The sequence below is a fragment of the Fusarium solani genome, assembly GCF_023522795.1.
Source record: "Fusarium solani strain SB1 chromosome Unknown bctg00000014, whole genome shotgun sequence".
Lineage (NCBI taxonomy): Eukaryota > Fungi > Ascomycota > Sordariomycetes > Hypocreales > Nectriaceae > Fusarium > Fusarium solani.
In genome coordinates this window covers 6,292-22,155 of record NW_027072141.1, presented here as the reverse complement: position 1 = coordinate 22,155, position 15,864 = coordinate 6,292, and the positions used below count along the sequence as shown (strand labels likewise).

At 51.6% G+C, this 15,864-nt stretch overlaps 3 protein-coding genes across 3 annotated transcripts; 2 read left to right on the top strand and 1 right to left on the bottom strand.

The window, feature by feature from the left end:
* Nucleotides 1-2,486: 2,486 nt before the first annotated feature.
* MRS44_017495 (uncharacterized protein) lies at nt 2,487-6,807 on the top strand (the record flags this gene model as incomplete). The annotated part of the gene is made up of 3 exons (XM_065615406.1): nt 2,487-3,972; nt 4,041-6,722; nt 6,770-6,807. The coding sequence occupies 3 exons, from the start codon at nt 2,487-2,489 to the stop codon at nt 6,805-6,807; spliced, it is 4,206 nt and encodes a 1,401-aa protein (XP_065471478.1).
* Nucleotides 6,808-8,630: 1,823 nt separating this feature from the next.
* On the top strand, nt 8,631-12,776 carry MRS44_017494 (uncharacterized protein; the record flags this gene model as incomplete). The annotated part of the gene is made up of 1 exon (XM_065615405.1): nt 8,631-12,776. One exon carries the CDS (start codon nt 8,631-8,633, stop codon nt 12,774-12,776), a length of 4,146 nt encoding a protein of 1,381 aa, XP_065471477.1.
* Nucleotides 12,777-14,921: 2,145 nt separating this feature from the next.
* MRS44_017493 (uncharacterized protein) lies at nt 14,922-15,191 on the bottom strand (the record flags this gene model as incomplete). The annotated part of the gene is made up of 1 exon (XM_065615404.1): nt 14,922-15,191. One exon carries the CDS (start codon nt 15,189-15,191, stop codon nt 14,922-14,924), a length of 270 nt encoding a protein of 89 aa, XP_065471476.1.
* Between the last annotated feature and the right edge of the window lie 673 nt (nt 15,192-15,864).

The window sequence follows — 15,864 nt, the reverse complement described above, 5'->3', positions numbered from 1 at the left end:
AGAGAGAGAGAGAGAGAGAGAGAGAGAGAGAGAGAGAAGGGGGGGGGGGGGCTCCCACAGTAGGTATACTACCCACATAATACTTAACGGTAACTATACATACGAATAGGACTTGGTGATAATAGCTGGCTTTAACTATATAATTAGAATGCTTATAGGAGATGGTATAAATAATATAAGAGGAGGTAAAAATAAAAGAAGTAGAAGAAAGACGAAAAAGAGAAAGAAAGATATAGTAGTCCAGGGTAGGCAAAAATAATATCATTCTAATCAGCAAAAAAAGCTCTTTGAGGCTGGCTAGACGCTTCCGAGACTCGAACCCGGGTCTGTCCCTTAGTCAGAGGGATCGCTCTGACCACTAAGCTGAAGCGCCTTTTCGCTCTCAAAGTTACTAAGGTCGAGATGGGGCTGGCACATGAGGGTATCACGAAGACGACGGCAAGGTGACCAGGTCAACGCGGCATAGCAGGCAGCCATAATGGCAACTACCGAGGGGAGAATAAGAAAAAGGGAGGGTAATATAAAAAGAGGTTAGTTATTATTAGTAAAATAGTATTAGATATTTAAATAAAAGAAAGGAAAAAAAGATAAAAAGTCTTAATAATAAAAAAAAAAAAAATAATAATAATAAAAAAGAAATCTTCTTAGGATAACCCTAGGATAATAGAAGATATATATATATATATAACCCTAACCTTAAGGTAAGAAAAAAAAAGGGGAAGTATATAGCCCTAGCCGGAGAACAAAAGAAAAGAAAAATAAGGAAGAGTATATAACCCTAACCCTAGGGTTAAAAATGAGAGAAATTAAGGAAAAGTATATAACCCTAACCCTTAGTTTTGCTTTAAGCTAGGAAGTAATTAGAAAAGTTAGCTTTAAGGGTTAGTTAAGAAAGAAAAAGAAAAAAAAACCCCCAACTTAGGCCTAACCCTAGGGTAGCCCCTAGGAAGTATTGGCTGAAAGAGACTAGAGGGGGTATTTAGCCCTAACCCTAACCCTAACCCTAAAGCAAAACGTTAAATTTTCATTTGATCGGGGAAGGTAAGAGCCTAGCGGGTGTTTCAGAGGGTTAGACCAAAGAGAGACAAGGACTGCTTAGCCGTTACCCCAAGCTTGGCCCTAGCCTTAACCCTAAGTCTAACCTAACCTAACCCTACCCCAATGTCGGGCTAGGGTTAGGGGAAAAGGAGAGTTAGGGTTAGAACGGGTAAGGAGGTTAGTGTTGTAAAGGCCCTGACGTCTAGCACAAGTAGGAAAAGAAACAAAGAGAGGGTGTGAGAAGGTACGAGGTAAAGGAGTTAAAGAAGCAAGACTAACCGCTGCTGTCCGGGGGGAAGAGTTGGAAAGTAAAAACTAACCGCTGCTGTCTAGGAGAGGAGAGTTGGGAAGGTGAAGGTAACCGCTACTGTCCAGGAGAGAAGAGTTAGAGAGGTAAAGCTAAGTGCTAGTAAGTTCTAGTTAAGTAGGTAAGGAGAGAAAAGGACAGAGGGTGTGAGGCGAGGGTTAGGAAGGTAAAAGTAACCGCTAGTGGGCGGGAGAGAAGTAAGGTAAGGTCTGGGGTAAGAGAGGAGTTAAGGAGTGAAGACAAAAGTGCTGTGGGAGAGGGAAGGAAGGGGCTAACCACTGACGTAAGGGTTGGTGTAAGGCAGGCGGAGGCGAACCGCTAGTGTAAGTGGTTAGTTAAGTAAGTAAGAAAGAAAGACAAGAGCAAGCGCTACTGGGGTCAGGGGCTAAACAGTGCGGGAGGTAAGCGCTGACGGGGCTAAACGCTGACGGGGTTAAACGCTGACGGGGTTAAACGCTGACGGGGTTAAACGCTGAGCAGGGCTGGAGGTAAACGCTGACGGGGTCAAGCGCTGGCGGCGTCGCTAGCCACTATTGCTCGACGACCTTTCAGTGAAAGGTCAGACCCCGGTCAGGTTCGTAGGTACCTCGCAGAGCGTAATTTGCGTGGGAAATGACATGGCTTGATAGCGTGCGGTCGTTGAGTGAAGTGAAAGGTGATTCAAGTGAAAGGGCATAAGCTGATTGGACCAAAACTGGTGCCAGGGTCGCAATGAACAAAAGCAAAAACCAATACGAAACGCCGAGCCACTACAACGACGACGAGGACGAGGATATGATATGCATATACTTGTAGAATAACGAATTCGAAGTATAATTCTAAAAAACGAAGGGTGAAAAGAGACATCCGTCAGAAGGAGAAGAGTGTATTCCTACCCTTGTGAGTTATCTAACTCAAAAGCCTCACCGTCAGCCTCGTGTTTGCTTACGTATAGAGCGAAGGAGGGTGAATAACTAGCCTTTGCGCTTCTGGAGGGTTTGTGAAAAAAGGGGTAAGGTCTCTAGATTGTAAAATGAAGAACTGGCGTTCCCTTCCCTCCTTCCTTACTCTTTGCATCCTCATCATCCTCATCATCCTCGTCAAATATTTATATACTATTTATGATCATCATATACATATATTCATGCCGCGTATTCACAGCATGGGGTTAGATATTCTCCGCTATGACCCTGATCACCGGGTTGTTGTCTGCCGGCTATGCCGGACGTGTCTAGTCCCCAAGGCGGCAAGCTGGAGGAGCCACCTGCGGGCCGAGCCGCACCGAATGAGGGGTGAGGAGCTAAGGACGACCATTGAGCTCTTATCGAGTTACGACCTGCGCCCAGTAGAGGAGCTCCGTCAGTGGAGGCCAGATAGGACGAGACCTTGCCGGCCGATCGAAGGCCTCGCTGTCTTTACCGGGTATTACTGCTGCACGCGCGATGGCTGCAACTACTGCACACGGAGGCTCGCCAAGATGCACCAGCACATGCCAGCACATGGTATGAAGGCCTCGCAGCACCGAGAGGCCGTCCCCCTCTGGAGAGGCTGCATGCTCCAGACGTATTTCACGGCAAAGGGACGCATCGATTACTTCATCGTTGAAGAACCCTCGTTATCGTCATCGCCATCGGGGGAGGTATCGGCCCTTAGATTCCTTCTGCCGCCGTCACAGGAGGAGGGGAAGCTATTCAATGAGCTAAAAGCGGATCTGGCCCAGGCATCCCGCGACCTAGAGGAGCAGGCCGGGGTTGTGCAGGACGTCGGGGAGTCACGAGCGGACCGAGTCCCGTGGCTCGTCCATACCGGGTTCCCTGCCCACATGCGGGGGCTCCGGGATGCCGAGATCCAGTCGTCGTACTCGCTGCCGCCGAAGAAGCTCCCAGGCGGGGACTGTGGCGGCGAAGGGGAGGACAACTCGGACCTCATCCGCATCCTTGTCGCGGCCGAGACCGTCCTCAGGGACGCCTACAAGCTCTGCAGCGATAAGTCACTCGAGCGGAAGATGACGCAGCAGCGGGCCAAGAGGTTGAATGAGTTCCGTGATGCCGGCGGCTCGAGCAGCGGCAAGCCCGGCGGGTTCCGCAGTTTTAAGAACGAATCCTCGCTGACCTCGTACTTCCGAAGGATGAAGCAGCTTCTCGTCTACTATTATCGGGTCGTATTCTGCGAGGACGGTCACTTCACGAGGGAGAATGAGGACCAAGTGTTGCCGCGGGACGTCATCGAACCAACACCTCAGCAGCAGCGAGCCATGGAAGGCATCATCGATGCCCTGCGGGAACAAGACGAGATGGCGAAGGAAAAATCAGCCGATGAGGAAGATGACGAGGAGCGCGACGCTGAGCTGAAGCATGTCATTCGCAACTTCTACGTATCCCTGATCTGCCAGACAGTCGGGAGCAGGCCGTTCCGGTCCGCGGTACTAAGCTTCTGCGCCATGCTCAGCCGGAAGAAGGCCTTTACACGGCGAGAGGCGAATGATGACGAGCAGCGCAAACGGTGCGTCTGGAACGAACCAGGCAACTTCAACAGCAACTTATCCGCACTCACGTGGACTGCTCAGCTCATCCTGTTCGACTTCGTGTGCTTCCACAAGCAGGACGACGAGGACGGATACCCGAACTGCTGGAGAAGATGTGCAAAAAGTACTTCCAGCAGATGGCAGAGACACCCTTCGGTCATATCCTGCAGTGGCGGCTCTACCTTTTCGCAGCATCTCGAACGGCTTTCGCCAAGAACCAGGCACGCTGGTCTCTCGACGGCCAGACGATCGACTACATGGGAACCAAGCTACACATGGAACAGGTGTCGCAGCTGGTCGTATCAGAGTTTCGCCAGGCGCATTCGCTTCTGTATGATGAGCTGTTGTTCGGTGCGAATGATATTGCACCAATCGAAGCGTGGAGACTACAGGACGACCTGGACCTCGACGACTACGGCGGCTCGTGGCTGACGGACGAGAGGAATGCCGAGGTCCTAAAGGGAACGCAGGACGCCCTGCTCCGGCAGATCGAGCATAGGGCTGAGCTGCGAGGGGTCTATGTGCGGACCGATCAGGCCGGCGGGTTGAGCCTATGTCCGAAGGCAATGGCCTGCTACGAGGCGCACGTGCAAGAGTTCCTGAAGCGGATGGTGACGCTCATCCATGTTCCGCCGGCTCCTCCGTTGCGGGCGCCGGAGCTGCTTTCCGTCACCTACACCAACACAGGTCGTCGTCGATGCATATTAATCTGGGAGAAGATGGTCATGGTGTACGTGCGGTATCACAAGAGCCAGGAACAGGTTGGTGCCGAGACGGAGAACATCCGCTTCTTGCCCCGCGCGATTGGAGATCTGCTCTTGACATATCTGGCTCTGGTGCCGCCGCTGCGCCAGGTCTTCCTTCGTCAGAGAAAGCCCGGCGCTCTGCTGTCGCCGTACCTGTGGTCGAGCCTGGACGGCGAGGTCTGGAGGGACACCACGATCTCTTCTTGCCTTCGCAGGGCCTGCGCACGCGCCGAGGTACCGCAGTTCCAGGTGGCGTGGTGGCGCCAGGCTGCTGCTTCTATCACCAAGGAGAAGTTCAGCGCCAAGGAGCGGGCCAACTTTGACCTAGAGGAGATCGCGGCAGCTGAGGAAGTCGAGGATGAGGCGGCCCTCGCGGACCTGGCCGGAATGAGCAACCACAGCTACCGCACGTTCAACCATGCCTATGCTGGCAGCACGACGCTGACGATGAGCACGCTGCTCCATCGCGCCTACCGTGCATCGCAGAGCTGGCGCTCCCTGTTCCGGGTCGATCAACTTCTCCAGGGGAAGCGGCCGCATACGGTATCAGGGACGCAGGCGCAGGGGTTGCTCAATGCTTGCAAGAAGGCGCGGTTTCGCACAAGGCCGGCCCAGAAGGAGGACGGCCTGCTGAAGGTGGCTCGCAGGCTATACAACGACCCGGGGCTGCAATTACGTCGCCCAGGTCAGCGAGATGGCATGCTGGCGACATTGGGCCCGCGACCAGCCGAGCAGGTCATCGTTGTCCTTGCGACCGGATCAGGCAAGACACTAATAGTGATGGTTGGTGCTGCGCTCGAAGGCGCTGCGACGACCATCTTGATATTACCTACGGTGGCCCTCCGCGGTAACATGCTCGTTCGCCTCGGCAAGGTGGCGTTGAAACACTACGTGTGGTCGCCAGGGTCGTCCAAGTCGGCGCCGCTGGTCATCATGTCGGCCGAGGCCGCCTGCACAGAAAGCTTCCTGGAGTATGCCAACCGACTTGCGGACCGACAGCGGCTGGACCGGATCGTGATTGACGAGTGCCACCTGACCATCACGGCGAACGACTATCGGCGGTGCATGTCGCAGCTGGGCTGGTACGTGCGGCGGGTTCAGACGCAGACAGTCTGGCTGACGGCGACGCTCCCGCCAGACTACCAAGAGCTCTTTATAGAGCATAATAAGCTCGTTCGGCCGCATATAGTCAGGGAGTCGACGAATCGGCCGAACATCCGGTACATCGTACGGCGTGAGCGAGGCTTGGGCACCTTGTGCCAGAGGGCGGCTCGTCTTGTCCAAACCTGCTGGACCCGGAAGGACCTCTTCGAGAGCGAACGGGATAAGATCATCTTATACTGTCAGACGAAAGAGCTCGTGGCGGAGCTCGCCGACCTGCTGGGGTGCCCGTCATACACGGCTGACTCTGGTACGGAGGAGGAGAGGAGGGCGGTCATCGAGCAGTGGCTCAGTGCTACGGACCCGCCTGCTGTTGTAGCCACATCTGCGCTGGGCCCCGGCTTCGACCATCCGCACGTCCGGTGGGTCATCCACGTCGGCGCCCCAAATCTAATGACAGAATTCTCGCAGGAGTCAGGCAGAGCCGGTCGGGATGGCAAAGTAGCAGAATCCATCGTCTTACTTAGCGCGGCCTGGCAACCGCAGCTAGACCGGCAGCTGGGGGCAGACCAGGAGGCCATGCAGCTATACCTCACGCAGCAGCAGTGTTCGCGCGGCATCATGAGCCAATTCCTCGATGTGCGGTCGGACTGGAGGTGGTGCATGGAAGGCGATGAGCTTTGCGGCGTCTGTCCCAACCACCACATCGAACGCCGGCCGACCGATCTTGAGTTCCATCTACCGCAGCCCCAGGCGGAAGAAGTAGCGAGCGGGGGTGAGGGTGAGGGTGAACAGTGCTCCATGGCCAGCGAGATGGTTTTTACTGGGCCCAGTGAGGTTCTTCGCCAGGCCCGAGTTTGCAATGAGGTGCTGAGCCGATACGAGAGGGATCTTGAGACAATGATGGGCTGCTGTCTATATTGTCGGGTGGAGGGGAAGCCGTTTGAGCATGCAGCGGCAGCGTGCGCGCGACGCCATGATTGGATACGAGCGAAGCAGAAGGCACTTCGGGACTGCAAAAGCCGGGGTAAGGAGTGGATGGATCTATATGCCGTCTGTTGGATGTGCTATCAGCCACAGGAGATCTGTCGGGCGGCGGACCCGGACTATGACGGAGATGGTTCATGTCGATTCCCAGACATGGTCATACCTCTGTGTTTTGGGGCTTATAGCCGGCCACGCCGTACCGATTGGTTCCTGAAGCATTTTAACCAGACATTCAGGACGTGTCAAGAGTATATGTTGTGGCTTGGTAAAAGTGCCTCGCTGGGAGACAGTAGATGTACGCAGGCGAACTGCGTAGCAGCGCTTTTGTTGGCCGAGCTTGGGTGAAACCCGCCGCTAATAATAGATAAATAGTAGTTAGTTATAGAGCCTCTAGTTAAAATTTAAGAAAAAATAAAGAAAGGGATAGAAAAGATAAAAACGCAATATATAGGGGTAAGTTAAGGTCTAGGGTAGGACTAACCTATATTAATATAATTAAGGGGAAAAATAAGGCTCTATATGGTAAAGAATAAAACCTATAAAGGCTATACTAGGAATTAAATCTTGATTATCTGGTTTATGAGTTAGAAATTCTATTATTAAACTATATAGCTTATTTCTCTCGACTAGGTTACCTAGTCTAATATTCATAATAGTTAAGCAAGTCTCTAACGCGATACTTATAACTATACCTCCTTACTATAATAATTGCCTTTCTAATAATGGAGATAGAAATATATATAGATTACTATATAAAAAGTTAAGCTCTGCAGCAGAATTTAGCTATATATAAGGTAGTAAAGAAAGAATATATCATAGACCTAACCCAGCTGCATGGCGAATACAGGTCTGATTCCAATGGCAATCCCATAGTAAAAAAAACCGCGCTAGTGAAATCGTCGACCTAACCCAGCTGCATGGCGAATACAGGTCTGATTCCAATGGCAATCCCATAGTAAAAAAAACCGCGCTAGTGAAATCGTCGACCTGATACGATTGCCCCCAACGGAAACAGGTCGACATTTTTAAAAGTAGATAAAAATGGATTTCAAGTACATGCATCAATTCATTACGTTAAGGGCATATCGCATTTCAATTATCAGCATCAGAGATCCAGTATTGCGGCGTTGCGGCGAGGTTAAACTTAACCCAAGTATTGACCCGAGTGCAGCAAGATTCCATTTTTGATCAAACCCAGATTCCCAGAATTATTAGTCAGCATAGCCAAGGTAGAAAGGACTACATGCAAGAGAGTATATGAGGAATAAGGCAGTTAGGTTAAGGGTCATATAATGCCAGGTTAAATAAGTGATTTATATTATTGCCATAAGATAACCCGTGGCAATTCACCCGCCAAGAAGTCCAGCCATAAAGCCGCCAACCATCCGGTGAGAGAGTATCAGAGCAGGTATAAGTCAAGAAGAGCAGTAGTTGATCAAGAGAGATTAGTTAAAGCAGGTTTATTATATAGAAGGGTTTTTCATCGAGATATCCAATGAAGTGCAATGGTTAATTAATAATCCATATATAAAAACGTCAACGGGAGCGCCCCCGCAACCGCAGAAGCAAGTTCAAGCACCAAGCCACAAACAATGAAAAGCAACAAATATCATAATAGATAAACATTAATTCATTGCACACCACCAATTCCCGTAAAACAGACAGAGCAATCAGCACACAGCCAGTCAGACCATCGAAGCCAGCACGATATATGTGAGTGCAAGCCACCAATGAGAGATAATAGCATAATATAAATCCAAAGAGAGAAAGAGCCATTCGTTCCAGCCGGATTTAGATCATATTGTTCGTCAAGGATGCCCGTTAACATACATCGCAGTTCAGAATAGCAGTGGCCGAGATGGAGCCATTTATCAAGTTGCCCGAGTTTCCATTAATTATTTGCAAAACATGCCATTATGCATACATCGGTAAGCATATTAAGCAGCACATGAAGCAATACCACAGGTCCATCCGGGTAGCAGAAAGGAACGAGATTACAAAAGCGATCCAGTCAGACCCAGATGTCATCCAGACCCCGGCCGAGTTGGCAACATGGCCAACGCCGCCACCCACAACCGACCCCATCCCATTTATCCACCCACCACAGAGCGACAAATTGGGTTGCGGCGAGGAGGGTTGTTTATACGTGGTCGGTTCAGAACGAGCCATGCAGAACCATTACCGCAGTGACCATGGATGGACGAATCCCCGAGGCAGGGGCGGAAGTGTCCAGCAGCGAGCCATGGAGACACAGCAGGTCCCGTGGCGTAGCGGTGTCCAGTGTCAACGTTTTTTCAGCAATGGGCCGGGCAGCCGTTGGTTCGAGGTCGGGTTCGGTGCACCGATCAGCCAGGACCCGGACGAGGCAGCCGTTGCAGACCGTTTAATGCAAACGTTGGACCAGCAGGAGCGCCGGTTTCATTTGGAGGACAAAGAACGGATCAAGGCCGCCGATTCCAAGTTGGACGCCAACGCGTGGTTAGAGCACGTCGGATGGGCCACCCATTTGCAGGGGTTCGATCCGGAAGCCATGCAGCGGTTGGTCGACCCAGTGGGCGAGCAGGAGCATGAGTTGCAGTTGATCCATGACAGTTTGGTGCGAGTGATGGACCGAGCACGCACCATAGCCACGCCCACCCACGTTGGCAGCCATGCATTGTTCGAGGTACAGCGAAAAGAGGTGGACAAGAAGCCACGGCGGCCGTTCGACAACCGGGTCGAGGACGATACGTGGACGCGTTACACGGCCGTGTGGACCAAGTTGGTGTGTTACATATACCGTGCCGAGAAAATGCCAGATGCAGATAGGCCCAAGTTTCGGTTATCCAAGCGGCAAGGCGATTTAATGGATGATTTGGCGGATTTGGTCGAGGCGCACGTTAACGATCCGGAGGCACAGCCATTGGACGAGGACCGAGTGGACGGGTTGACATTGCAGGTCGTCATAGCGTTGTTGGACCACCGTTTGACCGCGGGGGAGTACCGCAGCGCCATCATCAGCGGTTTAGCCGTGATGGGTATCCGAAAGGACGGCGGTTGGATGGATGTGTTGGATTATACGCCCATATATTCCGCCGTCATCAAGGTCGCCCGTGCCATGGTCGTGTACCAGTCATACCAGGAGAGGCAGGCCGAGGTGATGCGTTTGAAGCAGGATAAGATGGACGAGTGGATGGTGCGGCGGCGGCAGGAGGGAAATCAGACGTGGGAAGAGCAGCATGCCCGAAAGGAGGCGGAAGATGAGGCGGAAGAGGAGGCAGAAGAGGAGGCCACCAGCATATTCCGCATCGTGCGTGGGAAAGTGCAGCGGTTCATGACGGTCACGCCCAAGGATCCCCACGCCGAGGCAACGCCGATGGATTGGATTTACGAAGCACGCACGTACGGGATGCACATCCGGTTCAACACGCCGGCCGGCGGGACCATCGATTGGGTTGGGGACCGCATCAAGCACCGGCGGGTGCAGTTCCGCATGGGCGAGTTGACAGAGATGTTGCATGCGTTGAAGAGGGAAGCCCGAGAGTTGTTGGCGACGTTGACGATGGTGGACGACATCAGCCAGTTGCCGCGGATCCCGTGGTCGTCGATGGAAGACGACCATAGCGAAGACAAGGTGGGATATTCATTTTTGGATGACGACCGTAACCACACGTGGTTGGCAGCCGGCAAGAGTTGGAACGCGCGACAGATCATCAAGACGCAAGGGCGGCGTAAGAGTTGGTTCGACCACGGAAGGGAGGACGGGAAGCCGTTCCAGGCCAGAGAGGTGCAGTCATATGGGAAGACATTCGACGAGTTCATGGAAAAGATGTTTTTGTTGATGCATATGGTAGGTGGCCAGCCGGCGCGATCCACCGAGATTTTAGGCATTCGATATAAGAACACCATGAACGGCGGCGTACGCAACATATTCGCGCACGACGGGTTGATGTGTTTCGTCACGTCGTACCACAAGTCGTTCCGGGCCACGGGGCAGGCCAAGGTCATCCACCGATATTTGCCACGCGAGGTGGGCGAGTTATTGGTGTGGTATTTGTGGTTAGTGTTGCCGTGGTGGCAGCAGGTACAGGGCGTCGTCAAAGATGCCGGCATACGCAGCCCGTATTTATGGCCAGACGAGGTGGTTCGCAGGGACGAAGTCAGCGAGACGGAGCAGAGGGAGAGGAGACAGGCCGAAATGGAGAGCCAGGGCAGCCAGGACGGCATTGGCGGCGGCGGCGATGATCGTGGTGATGAGGATGGTACCGATGAGCCCGGTTCCAGTGCGAGGTTCGACAGTTGGGTACAGGAGCGCAATTGGACGCCAGACCGTGTCCGCCGCATCATCCAACGAGACAGCAAACGATTATTGGGCACCATGTTGAACATTAGTTCGTGGCGGCAGATTGCCATCGCCATATCCCGTCGATATTTGGACAAGGCATTCAAGGAGTCGACGATAGATGGGGTCGAAGAAGACGACGACGGTGTGGACGATAACCCGATCGATTTACAAGCCGGCCATGGAACGCACGTGGCCGGCATGGTATACGCACGAGAGTTGCAGCAAGGGTTATTCAGCACGGCCACGATGCGCGATAAGTTTCGGTCCGTCAGTCGTCAGTGGCATCGGTTTTTGGAGTTCCGCGAGGGCGATAGTTTGGCCGTGGCGATACGCCGAAAGCGGGAGCCATTCGAGACGGAGCGGGAGTACCACCAGTTGCAGCGTTTCAGGCGATTGCAGCAGGTCGACATTGCCGCCCGGTTAAGGGAGATGATAGGACCAGACGCCGCGTTCCGTGGCCAGCAAGAGACGGTGATCCGGGCCATCATGCGGGGAGAGAGCCCGATTGTGCAGATCGCAGGCACGGGAGAAGGCAAGAGCATGTCGTTCATGTTACCGGCGTATTGTTCCAGCGACGACGGAGGGACAACCATCGTCATCGTGCCGTTGGTAGCATTGCGAGATGATTTGCACGGCCGTTGTGCCAAGAGCCAGATCGCGACATACGTTTGGAACAGTCGCGGCGGGCACCAGATCACCCCCATCGTGTTCGTCACGCCCGAGTCGGCAGTGACAAAAGGGTTCGGCGATTTTGTGAACCGGTTGCAGGCACGGAAAGCGTTGGATCGTGTCGTCGTGGATGAGTGCCACGCCATTTTGGACAGTACCAGCCAATTCCGGCCGCAGTTGATGGAGTTGGGCCGGGTATTGAACGAATGGGGCGTCCAAAAGGTATTTTTGACGGCCACGTTGCCACCAGATGAGATTGGGAGGTTTTTCGAGGTCGTCGGGTTATCAGCCAGCCGTGTAAAGGTATTCCGATCACGAACGACGAGGCCGAATATCGGGTATAGGGTAGTGGTTGTTCGACCAGCCAAGCGCAGAGATCACCACAAGAAGCAGCAGCAGCAGCAGCAGAATACCAGTCAGACCGGTGGCGGCGAGGTTGGGGCAGACCAAGAGGCGGAAGACAGCCGCGTGGTCAAGATCGTGCAGGATTGGTTACACAGAAACAGCCAAGGTCGCGTCATCGTTTACGCCAACACCATCGACCGGGTTGAACGATTGGGGCGATTATTAGAGTGCAGCGTGTTTCATTCCAAGGTCGACACAGCAGCGGGCAAGACGCAGCGATTGAGGTCGTGGATCGATCAAGGTCATTTAATCGTGGCCACGAACGCGTTAGGGTTAGGGGTCGACGTGCCAGATGTGCGGTTAGTGGTCCACGCCGGGATGCCGAACCGATTGCGAGATTACGTGCAGGAGAGCGGACGGGCCGGACGGGACGGTAACCATAGCGAGGCCGTCGTCGTCATATGCCAGCAGGGGGAGGAAGCAGGAGGTCCACGGTCATCAGCCAAGGCAGGGAGAAGAAGAAGGAAGGCGGCAGTATCAGACAGGGCCAAGTGGCCAGCAAAGGAAGCAGCCGTTGAGCGGTTTATCAGTGCGAAGTGGTGCCGCCGTGTGGTGTTGGACCAGGTGATGGATGGCCAATACGATCGAGCAGGTTGTCATCCAGAGTCGGAGGTGGCATGTGATGTGTGTCAGCGGCAACGGGACCAATTGGCATTAGAGGAGGATATGTTATGGTTTGAAGAGAAGGCGACATAGCGGTAGAGGCGGAAGCAAGGAGGGTACAGGAGTGCCAAGAGACAGAGGTTGAGGAGCGTTTCAGGAGGGCACAGCAGAACAGCCGATACGAGCAGTTCAGGGCCAGACAGGACGCAATGCAGGTAAACGAGGAGGCCAAGATGTTAGAGGAGGAGTTGGCATTGATGGCCGGTCGATGTATGGGTTGTTTCATGGCGACGGGCACGGTAGAGGACGACCAATTTCATCCGAGGGAAGAGTGCCCGGTACGAGGTGCGAGGTGGTGGCGACAGGTAAGACGATGCGAGGAGAAATGGCAGCAGGGCATGTTCAAGAAGGGCGTGATGCGGGATTTTTCCGGTTGTTTTTGGTGCGGGTTACCGCAATATATTTGCACGCATTGGGAGGCAGTGGGCGATGATCAGGGGACGTATAGGTTGCGGAGAGATAGGGAGTGCCAGTATGCCGGGTTATTGGCGAGCGTATGGGGAGCGGCCAGTGCATGGTATGAGAGCGATGTCAACGAGGTGATGGGGAAGATGGATGTGGAGCGACAGTATGATTGGCAAGATACGGACGATCAAGAGATTTACGGGGAGGGGTTAATGAAGTGGTTAGGGGATAAAGTTCAAATGGGTTCATTAGAGACGAGCAGGTTTTGTCAGGGGTTTCATGATATTATCCAGTTAATGATGAAGCAAGGGGGAGGAAGAGAGTGAGGGTGTGGCAGGAGGAGACGATGACAAGGAAGCGTTTCGCCATTGCCGCAATATGCGAGCGTTGGGAGGCAGCGAGCGAACATAGGTGGTTATTCAGGAGGGTCCGAGGGAGGAAGCGTCAGTACGAGGGGGTATTGGTCGGCATCATGGTAGCGCAGCGGGTACAGGGAGATGAGTGGTGGCAATATCACATAGGGCAGATGATGGGGGAGAAGGTCGAGTTTTCAGACAAAGAGCAGATAAGCAGGATATATAGATGGTTAGGGGAATTAGTAGAGTGGGGTGGAAAGGCGGGCGGAGGGATACAGGCGAGCCGGTTATGCCAGGTAGTGATACGATTAGATAGGTTATGGATACAGCAGGGGGTAGATAGATAATGGGAGAGCAATTAGGTCCGTTGCAAAGAGTCAAGGCAAGGAACAAAAGGATTCATAATGTAGAAGTCGGCGGCGGGGCGGTTGCATACGAGGAGGAATGATCAAGCGGGTCAAGAGGATTACAGTAGCATTGAGGTGCATTGTATATTGGAAGGAGATAAGAAGTATAGAAGAGAACGTAGGGTAGATAGAAAAAGAAGCGAGTTAATCATTGCGTATATAGATATAGATATAGGGGCAGCATATTATATAGATAAAGGGGAAAGACGAGAGAGAGATAGGTAATAATAGGGATAATAGGGTTAAAAAGGAGAAAGAGAGGAAGGAAGAGAGAGAGAGAGAGAGAGAGAGAGAGAGAGAGAGGGTATAATATAATGTATATAGGGTAAGTAAAAGTAAATATAAAGAAAGCATTAAATATATAAGAAAGAATAAGAAGTAAAAAAAGGTAAAAGTAAATAAAGAAAATAAAAATAAAAATAAAATAAAAATAAGAATAAAAGAGAAATATAAAGATATATAGGGAGTAAAATAAAGAAAGAAAAAAAGGAAAGAAAAGAAAAGGAAGGGGAAGAGAAATAGAAGTTATATAAGAAGAGAAATTATAAAGAAAAAGATAAAAGGGAAAATAAGAAGAAATTATAAAAAAGAAGTAAATAAAAGTATAGATATATATAAGATATAAAAAAAAATAAAAATAAAAATAAAAATAAAAATAAAAATAAAAATAAAAATAAAAATAAAAATAAAAATAAAAATAAAAATAAAAATAAAAATAAAAATAAAAATAAAAATAAAAATAAAAATAAAAGAGTAATTATAAATATAAGTAAAGAGATAAATTTAAGAAGATATTTAAGGGGGATATTTAAGAAGAAGGTTAGGGGAGTAGTTTATAAATATGGTTAGGGATAGGGTTTGAGAAGAAGGTTAGGGTGAGTAGTTTATGAATATGGTTAGGGATAGGGTTTGAGAAGAAGGTTAGGGGGAGTAAGGTCCATATACGGCCATAGAGAGCCGAGGCAAGGGATAGCATGTATAATTCATCACAGAATAGTCACGCAGGAGGGTCAAAGCAGAGTAGTTGCAGGTGTTGATTTGTATTTCAGAGTGAGTCCATAGCCACAAGACCAGTAACCATTGCGTTGCGTCCAGTTGTCGGGGATGATGGGATTGATGAAGAAGCCGACGTTAAAGGGTGCGGCGGCAGGGATGAAGCCGATATTGAAGAGAACGATGGCGGTGAAGCGCGGGAAGTTAAGAGAGAGGCGCAGCGTGATAGTGCCGTTGCCGTACATGAGGGCGAGGGCAGGGGGGCCAGTGGGCAGAAGATGGGGCATTTTGGCCGATATTTCCAGTAGGCGTTAGCACAGAGAGCAATAAGTAGGATGGAGGTGAAATACCGAGTTTTGAGAGTGAGGTCGTTTAAATGGAGGGGCGACGGTCGAGAGGTTTGCGGTTGAGATATCGAGAGGTCGAGCGTAGGCAATGGTTTCGGTCGGTGGTGGTTCGGTCGAGTGGTGGATGGAGAAAGGAAGAATTGAGGGGAGAGTTGAAGAGAGGGGAGGGGGGTTTATAGGTGATATGCAACCAGAGAGGCATGCGACCAAGAGATATGCGACGCATGCGATAGATGCGACCAAGGGATATTCGAGGAGGAGGTGAGGTAAGTGAGATAATAATAAGAGGGGAGATAAGCAAAGGAAAGAAGGTGAGGAGGGGAAGTAAAGTAAAGGGAAGAAGTAAGGCGAGCAAGGTGTGAGGTAGGAGAAGAAGAGTAATGCGATATTTATAGCGAGCGGGCGTTGAGGATGAAGACATAGGCATGGGTAAAGGGATGGATCATGGGCCGACGGAGAAGGTGAATACGAAGAGGAGATGGCGAGGGCGGCCGAGATGGAGGCGAATTATGAGAGAGGCAGGAGGTTAATCCGGCAGAGAGAGACGGGGCGAGAGTTGAATATGATGAAGGAGGCGCAAGATGCGGCGGATTTGGAGGCAGAGTTGGACGAG